Source organism: Gigantopelta aegis, chromosome 6 (genome assembly GCF_016097555.1).
Source record: "Gigantopelta aegis isolate Gae_Host chromosome 6, Gae_host_genome, whole genome shotgun sequence".
Lineage (NCBI taxonomy): Eukaryota > Metazoa > Mollusca > Gastropoda > Neomphalida > Peltospiridae > Gigantopelta > Gigantopelta aegis.
The window spans coordinates 73,810,642-73,826,081 of record NC_054704.1 but is presented as its reverse complement, the minus strand read 5'-3'; the positions used below and the strand labels follow the sequence as shown (position 1 = coordinate 73,826,081).

The 15,440-nt window shown below is 35.9% G+C and overlaps 1 protein-coding gene across 1 annotated transcript in view; it reads left to right on the top strand.

Annotated features, from left to right (window-relative positions):
* LOC121375328 (dachshund homolog 1-like) overlaps positions 1–15,440 on the top strand; it is a 124,373-nt gene that overhangs the window by 51,668 nt on the left and 57,265 nt on the right. Inside the window, exons 3-4 of the mRNA XM_041502730.1 lie at positions 7,790–8,000; positions 14,257–14,357. Coding sequence (XP_041358664.1) covers positions 7,790–8,000; positions 14,257–14,357 — 312 coding nt within the window. The remainder of the gene's footprint in view (positions 1–7,789; positions 8,001–14,256; positions 14,358–15,440) is intronic.

Below are 15,440 nucleotides of genomic sequence, written 5' to 3'. Positions count from 1 at the left end.
ATGAAAGAACCTGAAGCAGATGGTATAATTTGTTAAGAAATAGAGATTGATGTGTAATGTGCTTTTTTTATTTTACCAGCTGATCTCTCATTGCCTTTAAAACAATATCACCCGAGTCCACCTGAACAAGATTTTCTGCTTCAATCAATGCACAATATTACCTGGATGATAAAACCTCTCTACAGATTGTGGATAAGGAGGCCCTGTTTAGGTTTAATTAATGGGTAGAGTTTTGTAATGAAAATGGTTGAAGTGCTTTTTGTAACAGCTGGCACATGTCAGAACGCTGAATTTTTGTCATGGCCTTGTGTGTGTCATCTAAAGACATTCCATTGAAAAAAAATTGAATTTAAAGATTGCCATGTTTTTTTCAATAATTGGTATACCAAGATGAGGAATCTTTTTTACTTTTTTTTTATTTATTATTAAGAACTATAACATAATGAAGAATTAGAAATAATGATTCGGTATATTTTTCACATGTTTATTTAGGGATGCCAGTTAACTTACTGGCAGAGTGTTTACTTGCAGTAAGTCGTAAGATTAAATTCACTTGGTGGATCCAATGGACTGCCACTGTTATTAATTATCATAGAGTACTCCACAACTGCTATACCAATACCCATGGTATGTTCTATCCTGTCTGTGTGAGAACTAGTGCATATAAAAGATCCTTTGATGCTGTTTGGGAGTATCCTGTGTGGTGACAGTAGAGAGTGTTTACCAGCAATGGGTCATGAGATTAAATCCACTTGGTGGATCCAATGGCAATGGATTTCCCCTGTCCTTATCACACAACTGCTATATCACAAGCCATGGTATGTGTTTTCCTGTCTGAAAGAATGCACATAAAAGTTATCTTGATGCTGTTTGGGAGTATCTTGTGTGGTGACAGAATGTTTCCTATATTTGATACCAAAAGGTCCCAGTTTAAAACATGATCAGCTGCAGGTGAAATTCCTTCCTTTCTTTTCACTGAATAGACACTGGTTTTGAGGGTTTTTAAAAATTTTGTTTAGGGTACTTGTAAGACAGAATACCACCAGTTGTTAGTTTTGACAGTTTGTTCAGATCAAGGGAGATAAGCTAAAAGTCAATCTCTACAACAAAAAAGGAGGGAAAATAATAAGCATATTATACAAGCATTATTATCATTCTGAAAATACCATATTTACAACGATTCATATCAAAATGATAGTATTATTACATAAAAACACATTAATTAAATAATAATAATAATATTAACAATCTTTGAATTAAAACATAAATGACTCATAAATATTCAATCCATTCAGCTGACTGGGGTTTTTTCTCGTTCCAACCAGTGCACCACAATTGGACAAAGGCCGTGGTATGTGTTTTCCTGTCTGTAGGAAAGTGCATATAAAAGATTCCTTCTGCATTAGAAAAAAATATAGCAGGTTTCCTCTAATAACTATGAGTCAGAATTACCAAATGTTTGACATCCAATAATTAATCAATGTGCTCCAGTGGTGTTGTTAAAACAATACAAACTCTTTTTTTCCATAAATATCCAAGACGTAGAAATCAGTAATTAATGTATAATTATAATTAGTGAGACAAATATTCAAAACTAATTAATCATCTTACAGTAATTAATACAGTTATCAATTCAATACATTTATATAATTATTACAATTATTTAAATTCAGTCAATATTTTTTATTGCAAGTTATGTGGTGGGAGGAAGAGTCATCAGTTTCTTTTATTTTGATCTGATGGATCAACATTTTGTATTTGACTAATCATTTCAGTAAAAATGTCATTTATACAGTCTGATAACTGCATATTGCTAACAAGTTTATTTTTGCATAATATACAAATGGATTATGCAAATTTTCAATTATCGGAGGCTCACATTGGAATGGATTTTGGTTTAGACAATTTTTAGATATAGTATAGTATTTCCTTAAAAAATTATTTAAATGTCTTTAATTTAAGGAATATTTGGTTATATAGCCAAAGACTATAATGTTTTAGCCACTTAATTGTATACAAATTAGCAGCTGGCTAATTTGGCAATGTACAGAGTGAGCCCTGAATTGTTACAAAGAAAGAAAGAAATGTTTTATTTAACGATGCACTCAACACATTTTATTTACGGTTATATGGTTACAAACCATGGATCACTGGTCGGTGCAAGTGGTTTACACCTACCCATTGAGCCTTGCAGAGAATTGTTACAAAGCTAAATGAGACATAAAAATGGCATGTTTTGACCGTACAAGGCCTCCTAAACAATGATCATCTCCCAGGTGTAGTTTGACAAAATTGTAAATTGTGGCACACAACAGAAGTGGGAAGTACACCCAATATTGCTGTATAAATGCATCAATTATTTCTTGTTTTCTCATTTCGATATGAATGACGGAATTGAGAAGAAAATAAGATAATGCTAAAAGGTTTAAAGGCAGTTCCAAGGCTGCAGCTATTTGTGTTCCTCGGTGCATCAGCTTTATAATGATTATGATTTATTTGTTGTGATAAATCAATAGAACTCATGCTTATTGCAGAGATTCAACGAATCCATTGTATTACCGATTGTGTATCCTTCACCCTTTTTTACCCCGGGAACCATATAATTATTTGTCCATTTGGAGATTTCTGAGTCATTTGTTTTAATTTTCTTTAATTTATTAATTAGTGTGTTTGTGACCAATGCCGGGAAATGTTCACAATGGTACTTAGAATAAACAGATTGTTAGGGTAACTACTGGGTCTCAGCTGACAGAAACATTACTATTCTTCACATAATGGACACATGTGCAGATCTGTGGTATTATAATGGTAATGAAATGTGTTCTCGGTGAAAGAAGTATATAAGTCTGTTCAACAGTGACATAATGTTGCAGCAGTCCTTGCCAGGAAAATGTGAGTGATCACTCAGGGATTCTGGAATTTTCATAAAATCCACTAGCCATAGGATCAGTGATTTTAAACATTTACTAGCCACGATTAAAAATTCACTAGCCCTTCTTTAAGTTAATACAATTTTCCTAATAGTAATAATCAGATATGACACCTAAAGAACTTAAAAAAACCTATGATTGTGGGGTGGGATGGGGCAGGATATCCATATTTAAAAAACAGACTTAAATGCAGCATTTGACAACTTTTTTTCACTAGTCTATGGGCATGGCAATAGTAGTTATTTACTAGCCCAACATTGAATATCACTAGCCGTGGGAGATGGGCTACCATAATCAAGAAGCCCTGGATCACTTGTGCTTCCCTAAACACTTACCTGGAAAGTTTAAGAGAGCAGTAAATTGATCAATGCCTTGACATAAAAAATTAAAATAAATTTTATTTGCAACTTCATATGATTGTTCATGCACATATAGCACTACCATTTCAGGAGGAGAGTGATCTTCATGCTTGCCTTAATTGTCGGAAAAGACAATTAAATATGCTAAAACCCTGGCTTCTGAGAATATGTCTGAAACAGAGTACTGTATATTAATGTCTGTTGGATACCATTAATCTTACAACTCATTAAAAAATATATCCAACTTGCTTTAACTTGTTATGAGGGGGGGGGGGGGGGGGGCATAGCCCAGTGGTAAAACACTCGCTTGATGCGTGGTCGGTCTAGGATTGATCTCTGTCGGTCCATGACTGGTATATCAAAGGCTATGGTATGTGCTATCCTGTCTGTGGGATGGTGCATATAAAAGATCCCTTGCTGCTAATCAAAAAGAGTAGATCATGAAGTGGCGACAGCAGGTTTCCTCTCCCAATATCTGTGTGGTCCTTAACTATATGTCCGACGCCATATAATCATACATAAATTGTGTTGAGTGTGTCGCTAAATAAAACATTTTCTTCCTTCCTTCACTTGTTAGATACATTTTAAAATAACTCGTAAAATAAATCGTATTTAACGTCCACTTGTGTACTATTCTCTATATGTATCCCATGTCACTACAGTTGTATCCTATATCATATGTCCGTGTATTGTGTGAATTCACATTGACAGGTGTATCGGTGGTCGGCTGGCAGAAACTTGTTTTCACAGAAGAATCCACACTTTTTTGTGTTTTCATCTGTAATGCAAATATTATTGCTAGGTATTTGATGTTTTCATGTATCACATAAGGAAAACACTTTTTTCTTCTGACATACACAGAGGCCAGCTTATTTAGACAATAAATAACTTTCATTATGTAGGATGAAATGTGAAATTGAAGCATGTTTATTTTCACCTGTGTTTCCCAGGTATAGGGCAGTATTGCGTTACCTGCGTGTGAAGTAACAATGAGCTGGACATGTGAAGATTTGTCAGTCTGTCGGTACTGGCCCCGTGGTATAAGTGGTTAAAGCCATATAAGCCTGTAAAGGGTGTACACCACCAAATCAAATCTCATGTATGACAATAGTAACCTGAATGGCTAAAATTGTTGCCATTGTTTCAATCAGCATACAAATATTACATGGTTAGGTAATAAAGTTAAAGTTTATTTTTCTTTAATGACACCACTAGAGCATATTAATTTATTAATCATCGGCTACTGGATGTCAAACATTTGGTAATTCATACACATTTTTCAGGGAAAACCGTAACATTAACAGTCAAATGATCTTTTATATGTACTTAGGTAAGCATAAACAGGACAGCACATACCATTGGGCAATGGATCCACCGAGAAAGTTAGAGCCATCAACTTAATCACTTCAGACAAGTGTTCTATTGATGGAACTAGATCCTGTTCCCCTGATCCATTTAAAATTCACTCTAGGTGGGATTTCTCATTCCAGCCAGTGCTCCACAACTGGTGTAACAAAGGCTGTGGTATGTACTATCATGTCTGATTTCTCGCTCCAGCCAGTGCACCACGACTGGTATATCAAAGGCTGTGGTATGTGTTATCCTGTCTGTGGGATGGTACATATAAAAGATCCCTTGATGCTAATTGAAAAGAGTAGCCCATGAAGTGGCGACAGCAGGTTTCCTCTCTCAATATCTGTGTGGTCCTTAACCATATGTCTGACGCTATATAACCTTAAATAAAATGTGTTGAGTGCATCGTTAAATAAAGCATTTCCTTCCTTCTCTAGGTGGGAGCCAATACCATGTAGGATTCATTCATTTCATTTATATTTATTTTCGTGCTGTCCTATAGGCATGCACACACCTCAGCTATCTAAACTGTCTGTCCATGGCAGTCGGTTAGTTGTAAGTGATCAGTGAGAAAGAAGTCAGCATTTTACACACCCGTTGGTGAGAACACCATGTATTATTTTTAATAACACATGGTTGTTTACACATGTACGTGTGTTAACAATTTCAAGACTTATGACTAGCTACTCCTAGGTAATGACCAGGTCACCACTGCCATACATCTAATGAAAAACTACACAATGGAAATCAATTACATTGTGACGTATAGTTAACCTGACAATCATGGGTCTGTGACTTGCAAGTTAGCTACAAGTGCAACGGCTGTAAATAACAGTGACAGTGTACTGTCCACCTTATTAGTTTGACTTCATGACTAAACTCGATCCATGATGTCATTCCAGCAGAGATTTGAAAAGGTTAATCAATCTAGTACACATTTCAGCTTAATTAACACAGGTATAGAGAGATTGTGATGTGTTTATATACTGTGAAAACAGCTGCATTCAGTACAACAAGATTCCCATCTTATCACATGGTATAACACATTTTATGAAATTGGTAAATCCACAAAATCTGACGAGTTGACTGGATAGGCCCATCGGAGACGGATGATTTACATGAAGACAGCAACTTTGTCAACAACATCTGCCTGGAATAGCATTACAGTGTGTTCATTGCAACCAAATTCCATCAGTTGTCCACCGAAGATTTCCCAATGTTTTTGTTCTGCTGGTAAATTCAATTATTTAGTTGTAAGGATTGAAGGTATATAATGCTTACATTTCAAAGCAAACATTAGTAAATAATTTTGGTGGGAAGTCACCATGCATTATGTATCAATGAAATTACACCTTTAAGAGGTTATTGTTAACAATTAGCATCTCACAGCCTTGTCAAAGTTTAGAGTGCCTCAAAATGTAAATAGGACATTTCATACTGGCATGCCTGCCATTGTTAAAGTCATGTATAACAAGTAGCATTTCACTGGGTCAAATTTCATAGTGCCTCAAAATTTAAATAGGACATTTCATACTGGCATGCCTGCCATTGTTAAAGTCACCTTCATCTGGCTTCAGGCAGTAGTATAACAAGTAGCATTTCACTGGGTCAAAGTTCATAGTGCCTTAAAATGTAAATAGGACATTTCATACTGACATGCCTGCCATTGTTAAAGTCACCTTCATCTGGCTTCAGGCAGTAGTATAACAAGTAGCATTTCACTGGGTCAAAGTTCATAGTGCCTTAAAATGTAAATAGGACATTTCATACTGACATGCCTGCCATTGCTAAAGTCACCTTCATCTGGCTTCAGGCAGTAGTATAACAAGTAGCATTTCACTGGGTCAAATTTCATAGTGCCTCAAAATTTAAATAGGACATTTCATACTGGTATGCCTGCCATTGTTAAAGTCACCTTCATCTGGCTTCAGGCAGTAGTATAACAAGTAGCATTTCACTGGGTCAAAGTTCATAGTGCCTTAAAATGTAAATAGGACATTTCATACTGACATGCCTGCCATTGCTAAAGTCACCTTCATCTGGCTTCAGGCAGTAGTATATATAACAAGTAGCATTTCACTGGGTCAAATTTCATAGTGCCTCAAAATTTAAATAGGACATTTCATACTGGCATGCCTGCCATTGTTAAAGTCACCTTCATCTGGCTTCAGGCAGTAGTATAACAAGTAGCATCTCACTGGGTCAAAGTTCATTGTGTCTGAAAATATAAATAGAACATTTCATACTGATACGCCTGCTATTGGTGAGATGTATGTGATGGGACTCATAAAGTATAAAGCCTCAGAATTTCAGATTTTATAGGAAACACCTTTTCGGTTCTGTGCCCAGTGATCCCATTGGAAACTGTTCTTTTCTCGGTTTTATTTTTTCTTTCAGTAAGCATGGCAATGGTGGATTATGTTGCATGATAATGGGTAATAGACTTTCGGTTCCATGATTTTGGAAGCACCCTACTGGAAACAATCATTTCCATGAAATTTAGAAGCCTGAGTGTTTTATCTAGTCTGCACATTAATGTAATTTTATTTCATTTAAAAAGAAAAAGAAAACAAAAGTCAAGTTATTTGAAGCGAATTAGTATTCAGTATAGCAGGTACTAAATATTAAATGTAGTCTTCAGCAAAAAAACACAAAAAAAACATGCTGCAGAGAATTAAAATTCCATGGCAATCCCCATGGCATTGCTGATTGCTGTGGGCCATTGCAGGGGTTGGGGTATGTGCCATTAAGATTAGCATGACAGTTCTGAACTATGGGAGTCAAGCACACTTCCTGTTTTTTTCTTCTCAAAAAATGAACAATGTATGGTCATATTATCTTCAGTTATAAATGAGGTGTTGTAGCATTGATATGCAGATGGTGTTTATTATGTTGACTGAAAGATTGTATATGTAGCATGTGTAGCAAAAATTGTCATTTATGTGATTTGATTTGGTGAAATAAACAAGTTTGACAATACATAAGTTTCTGTTTTGGTGTATGAGGTGAGTGTTGGGTTTTTTTTTTTTTTGGGGGGGGGGGGTTGGGGTATTTGTTTTTGAGGGGTGGAGATGGTTGAGTGTGGATAAATTTTGATATTGTTCTGCATATTTCGCTGAGTTCAGATTGCTTATAAAATAGGTGCAGGCCTTTCCTATTTTCCAGGTGATCGGAAGTCTTTGCTGAATGGGTTTCCACCCCACCCGTATGCCATGAGTCACCTCCCCTTCATGCCACTCGCCCACCCAATGATGTCACCACCGGTTACCATGGCAATGGCACACCACCTGGGATTACGGCCAGATGGGTCAGTCATCAAAGAGAGGTCCAGTTCAGAATCGGACTTAATGTCACCCAGGTAAGGGCTGTTCCAGAAGTGATCATGGGGGGGGGGGGGGGGGGGGGGGGGTGTATTATGTCCATCACAAAACATTTTATTTAAAGATTACCATTATAATAACATTATTAACTATGAGCTATGTGGTTTTAAGTCTATTTTATTTTTTGCTTTGTATTCCCAATAACGAGTACAAAGTGTCTTTAAAAAATCCCTATGCAGAATATTACAAACATTAGAAAACAAGGATGACATCGTTATTCATATACGACACGATTCAAGATCATTTTCAGTTTGTACACTATACAGCTGACCCATTGTGCTTTATCTTGTTCCAGCCAGTGCACCATGACTGGTATACCAAAGGACAGCACATACCACAGCCATTGATATACCTGTTGTGGTGCACTGGTTGGAACAGAAAAAAAACAATATTTCTGCTGAGGAAGTTTGATCCTTTGACCCCAAGTACCTGAGGCAAGTGCTCTACTGACTGAACTAGATCCCACAAAGGATTCAAAAGTCTTATATTTTAAATCTATAGGTTGATAGAACATTTTAAACCACCTGTTATTGTTACCAAGATTATGTATGTGTAGAGGGTGAGGTTTTGGCTGGGGGGTTGGGGAGGGGGGGGATTGGGTGTGAAAGGATGTTTGGATGGGTCTTTAAGTTACAGCACCAGCAGCTGTATTATAAATATCCTGTCCTCTCAGTGCAATAGATTATGTAGACATGTATGTGTGGATGGAAGGATGGAAGGATGTCTGAATGGATGGTTTGGTTGATGAGGGGATGAATGGATGGATGAGGGGATGGATGAATGGATGTGGGTGGATGGATGGAAGAATTTCTAAATGGATGGATGAATGGATGAATGAGGGGATGGATGAATGTGGGTGGATGGATGGAAGGATTTCTAAATGGATGGATGGATGAATGAAGGGATGAATGGATGGATGTGGGTGGATGGATGGAAGGATTTCTAAATGGATGGATGAATGAGGGGATGGATAAATGGGTGGATGAATCGATAAATGAGGGGACGGATGGATAAATGGATGGATGGATGGATGCAGGTGGATGGATGGAAGGATTTCTAAATGGATGGATGGATGAATGAAGGGCAGATGAATGGATGGATGGATATTGGTGGATGAATGATTAGAGGGACGAGTGCTCAGTTTTTGGTGGTGGGTAGGTGATTTGGAAAATGGGTGGATGTATGGAGGATTGATAGAATGTCGGATGGAAGGATGGACAGATTTATATTTTTTAACAAGATTTTTATCTCGTATTTTAAAAAAACACCTAAAAACCTTGTGTGTGTCTACTTCGTACTGAATGTTATCTTTTCTTGGGATTGTACCAAGACATCAAACAGAACGGGGAGCACATATGAAACTGTTTTAACATTTCCATGATGATGGACATCAAAGTTGCACACACGTAGATGTGAGAATATTTTCTTAATCAATTGGGAGTGTTTTTCTAATGAATGTGTTTCTTTTATGTCTATGCCTTCTTGATTAATGTACATCTGCAGGTGCTGGAATATTACTTTCCATGTAATACGGTCCGTATTCAATACAGTTAGTCAGTAACAATATTTTATACATACAAAAATATTAGCATGTCTTTATTACATTTTGTAACATCGCAAAAGCATTAAAAATCTTGTCATGTAATGTTTACCACAACCAATCAAGTTACCAATATTTTTACACTCCAAATAGTAACATATATTACACTTTGTAATATCACAAAAGCAAGAGAAAAGTGTGATAAATAAGCATGTTTATGTAAACGCTAAAAGAAAATTAACAGTATTTATGTATCATCTGATATTGGCTGCATTCAATCCAGTTAGTTTTTAACAAAATGTTACATGCATTTTTATTATGAGATTTTTTGTGCTAATATCTACAGCTGTTAAATAAATGGTTTATATACATAAGATGTTTAAAAAAAAGTTCTGCTAATTACCGTACAAAACCTCAATTTATATGTTTGAAAAATGTCTAACATGCATTAATTTCATTTCAACTTATTTCCATGCATATATCCAATTAAGGTTCAAGCACACTGTTCTGAGCACACACCTCAGCTATCTGGGCTGTCTGTCCAGAACAGAGGGTTAGTTGTTAGTGGCTAGTCAGAAAGAAGAGGGTGTAGTGGTCTTATACCTACCCATTCAGTGGTTACAACTCACTTGGAGTGGGAGCCGGTACCGGGCTGTGAACTCGGTACCTACCAGCCTTATGTCCGATGGCTAACCACGACGTCATCAAGGTCGGTCTAATGTGTAATGGTATCTTGTCTTCCCCATGGGGAGGTAAATAAGTAGGTAAGTATGGAGGTAGAAAGATGGGCAGTATTTAGGAAGATGGTGCAATTGTAATTAAACAGTCTTAACTACATTACAACTCGACATTTTGAAACTAAATTATTTGCCTAAAAATCCATGTGCTCTAGTGGTGTCATTAAACAAAAGTAAATTTCACTTTTAACTTTTATTTATATAATTACCACTACGTGTAGATATTTGTTACTTATATCCAGGTAGTTACAACTATAGGTTTGTTAAATTACATTTATTTATATAGTTACAACTATTGGTTGAATTGCATTTATTGATATACTTAAAACTGTAGATTTGTTGAATTACTATTATTTAGTTACAACCGTAGATTTGTTGAATTACTATTATTTATATACTTACAACTGTAGATTTGTTGAATTACTATTATTTATATACTTACAACTGTAGATTTGTTGAATTACATTTATTTATATATGTACAACTGTAGATTTTTTTAATTACTATTATTTATATACTTACAACTGTAGATTTGTTGAATTACATTTATTTATATACTTACAACTGTAGATTTGTTGAATTACTATTATTTATATACTTACAAATGTAGATTTGTTGAATTACTATTATTTATATACTTACAACTGTAGATTTGTTGAATTACATTTATTTATATACTTACAACTGTAGATTTGTTGAATTACTATTATTTATATACTTACAGCTGTAGATTTGTTGAATTACATTTATTTATATACGTACAACTGTAGATTTGTTGAATTACTTTTATTTATATACTTACAGCTGTAGATTTGTTGAATTACTTTTATTTATATACTTACAACTGTAGATATGTTGAATTACATTTATTTATATACTTACAACTGTAGATATGTTGAATTACATTTATTTATAATTACAACTATTTGTTGAACTACATTTATTTATAGTTACATTTGCTGTATTCAGCATAACATATATTTCTGTTTGCTAGAGTTTCTTTTTATCTGTATTACATACACAGATGTTTTGAATATGGCCATTAAAAACACAAAATTGTCTTGAAAGTGGAAAAGTAATTTTCTTCGCACTCTTGGTGTGGAAAGCTGATCTGGAGTGTGCAGTGTATAGGTAGATGTATCAAGTACTTACTGACCCCATGGGTTTCCAGTGTAATAGCGCTTCATATGTTACAAATACAAAATATAGGTCTGATGTTTGCTTCTGTCAACTTGGTTCATGTTCCGTGGTAAAGTAAGCTTTTCTCGCCTTTCATATCAGAGAGTGTTGCCTTTTTCTGTGCTGCTTTGCTTTTGGGGTCAATGAGTTACTTTCTGGAGTTAAAGACGTTTGATTACAATGTTTTGCTACCTCTTGCAGTAGAGAATGAAATGGGGGGAAAAATAGAGAAAAAGACCTTGAGGAAATGTACTGAGTGTGTGTTACAGGGGTTTACATACCTCTGTTGGGTTAAGCTTACTGGTACTTAGGTTTTATACAGATGAGTTGTAGTTAAGCATTCATCTATTTTGGATGGATGGATGAATAGGATGGATGGATGGATGAAAATTGGGTGGGTGGATGGATGGATGGGGTGTATGGGTGCATATGTGGGTTAAATGATAGAAGAATGGATGACATATTCATGAGTTAGTGAATGGATGGATGGATGGATTGGTGGGTGGGTGGGTGAATTGGTTTATGAATCTGTGAATGAATAGATGTATGATTAGATGGAAGGATGGGTTGGTGAGTTTTGGATGGATGGGTGGAATCTTGGGGTTTTGTGGGGTTTGGATTACTTGATGAATGGATGGAAGGAATGGTTGGATGGATGGATGTTTTGAGCCAACATGAGAGGTGCTTAGTTTGTGGGATCAACCTTCTGTAGACCCATTGAGTTTTTTCCCATCCCAACCTTTACCCAACGACTGCTATATCAAAGGACATGGTATGTACTGTCCTGTTGGTTGGAAAGTGCTTGTGAAATACATGTACACCCTGTTACTGACAGAAAAATGTAGTGAGTTTCCTCTGAATACTGTGTCATTACAAAATGTTTGACATCCAGAAGCCGATGATTAATTAATCAATGTGCTCTAGTGGTGTCCATAACCTACCAAAAAGATGGTAGCCTGTATAGGCATACGAACCCAATACCTACCAGCCATAAAATTACAGCTAATGATGTAATCATTACTCCACAGAGTCTATTATAAATGTCTTGAAAAACAAAACACTTTAATCCATGTACAACAATGACTACCCAGGTGATGCTTGTATCTGAGGCACCATAATATTTCCTTATTGATTTCTCAATAAGAAAAACTTTCATATCTTTTTGATCAACTCAGAACATTATTCCTAATGGTCCTTGTAAAAATACACATGAGCTGTTCATAACAAGGACAATAGAATCGAATATTACACAAAGAAAGTGCGCTCCTAAGAAGACTGTTGAAATATGTTTCTTATTGTCGTAGTTCCTATAAATGGATGCGCCATGTTGTATTTTATGTCATGTCATGTAATGGTTTCTTTATCCACAAATCACAGAGAAAATGAACAAAAGATAATTCACAATGCGAGGAAAGAACCATGGAATTTGAAGTTCTAATACAAGATGTTATTTTTCTATTATTTGAAATTATTATGATAAAACAACAAAAGGAAACATTTTAGTGCATTTACAGATGATGTTATTGCTTTCGGCGGATGGCCATAAAAAGTCTTTTTCCATCTTCTCCTGAATTATAGTGTTGTCATGCAGCTTATTGAAAATGAGTTGTTTCTTCGTTTATGTCCAGTGCACATTCTTTGAAAGATGTTAATTAGCTAAAGATATAATTTGTTCTTGAATTATGAGAGTTTCCTTTTATCGCAAATGGTTTTGTAATTACATGTACATCTCTTTCAAGAAAATTCATACAATAACCATCCTAATTATTGTAGAAGTAAATTAAAATAGAAAAATAATTATGTACAGTTGTTACTGTCCCTGTCTACGAGAAAGTGTATGTAAAAGATCCATTGCTGCCTTTCAATGTGTGGTGGCTGTAGCAAATTTCTTTCTCTCTGTCTGTCTGTCTGTCTTCCACCTTTCTCTCTCTCTCTCTCTCTCTCTCTCTACCATATTTTGACACCCAATAGCTGATGTATTTTTCGTGCTGGGGTGTTGTTAAACATTCATTCATTCATTCATTCATTCATTCTCTCTCTCTCTCTCTCTCTCTCTCTCTCTCTCTCTCTCTTCTCTCTCTCTCTCTCTCTCTCTCTCTCTCTCTCTCTCTCTCTCTCTCTCTCTCTCTCTCTCTGTGTGTGTGTGTGTGTTGGTGTGTGAATCTTTGGAGTGTCAAAATAACCATATGTTAGATATAAAATAGCAGTAGTTTAAAATGTTTTGAGGTGTCATTAAGCAAATATTCTTTTACCCCCAAGACCTGCTCCAGTAACTTGCACTTGTTAGGACTAGTAGATGAAACATACCAGTACTGACTGCCAAAAGACTAAAACATCATGCTGCACGTTAAGTCATAATATAGTGAAACCCCTCTACTCAGGTCCAAGTAAAAAGTTCAGTTTTAAGAGATTTTAGTGAATTCTGGTTTACTGAGGGTTCAGTTATGAGGTATTTAACCGTAGTAACAATATACCCAAATCCATTTCAGCATATATATATTTTTTAATTTCTTAATTGTCCTGATTTCTCAGTACAATGTATAACTGATTTTATTGATTGAAGGGGTGTTTTTCATCCTCATTGTTAATTGGTGTCTATTATTTTAACATGTGCATGTCAGACAGATCGATCTTTGAGAGTGTATCTTGGATCTGGACTATATACACAGCATAGTGTGAAAATTGCCGTTAGTTTTTTGTATAAGAGATATTGTATGCAGATTATGCTGTCAGTTGTTATGTATACATAATAATATTATGTCCACATGTATATTGCAGAGGGCGAGAAGACCGGTGTGACAGTGTGGGTAAATCAATGGGCCAGTCATCACCGTATGATCAGGAAAGAGCACATTCACGACCTGTCGACATTGAAGGAAGTAAGTATTTTTTGGAGTTGTAACTATAGTGGGTATGAGCAAATGGCAATTGCCTTCTCCCACCGTGAAAAAATAAAAATCCACAACTTGCACTTTGTAGGAAGAACCCATTGCTTCTATTCTAAGTTAATTATTATTTGTTATTGTGCTTATATCCAATTACGGTTCAAGCACACTGTCCTGGACACACACCTTAGCTACATGTATCTGGGCTGTCTGTCCAGGACAGAGAATTAGTGGTAATTTGTTAGTGGTTAGTGAGAGAGAAGTCAGTATAGTGGCCTTACACCTACCCATTGAGTTGTTGGTAGGTACTGGGTTCACAGCCCGGTACCGGCACCTACCCAGAGCGAGTTTTAACAACTCAGTGGGTAGGTGTAAGACCACTACAACCTCTTCTCTCTCATTAACCAACTAACAACTAACCCACTGTCCTGGACAGACAGTCCAAATAGCTGTGGTGTGTGCCCAAGGACAGCATGCTTGAACCTTGAATGGATATAAGCACGAAAATAAGTTGAAATGAAAATGAACAGTTGTTGATATTTGCACGGTAAAGTGACTTCTAGAACATGTAACGGTTCACCACCTAACCGAGTGGTGGTTGGCGTGAAAGTAATGTTGTGTAAGCTGACACTCAAACAGACCAATGATGATTCCTGTGAATGTTGTGCCCTGCACCTGCCCACTGCTAGCATGGTGTCTAGCTCAGTCCATAGAGCACTTGCCTGAGGTGCTACAGTCCAATGATAGAATCCCTTCAGTGGTTTTATTCACTGATATTGTGTGTTTTTTACTTCATAACACAACTGGTATATCAAAGGCCGTGGTATGTGGTTTCCTGTCTTGGAAGAAAGAAAGAAACAAACAAATATTTTATTTTTATTTTATTTTATTCCTGTCTTGGAAAAATTCACATAAAAGATCCCTTGTTGCTAATGAAAAAATAAATTGGGGTTTTGTCTGACTATCTGTCAAAATTACAAAATAACATCAAAAAAGCCAATGATTAATAAATCAGTTTGCTCTATAGTGGTGTCATTTAAAAACAACAAACACCACTTTAAATAACTGTTATCTGGA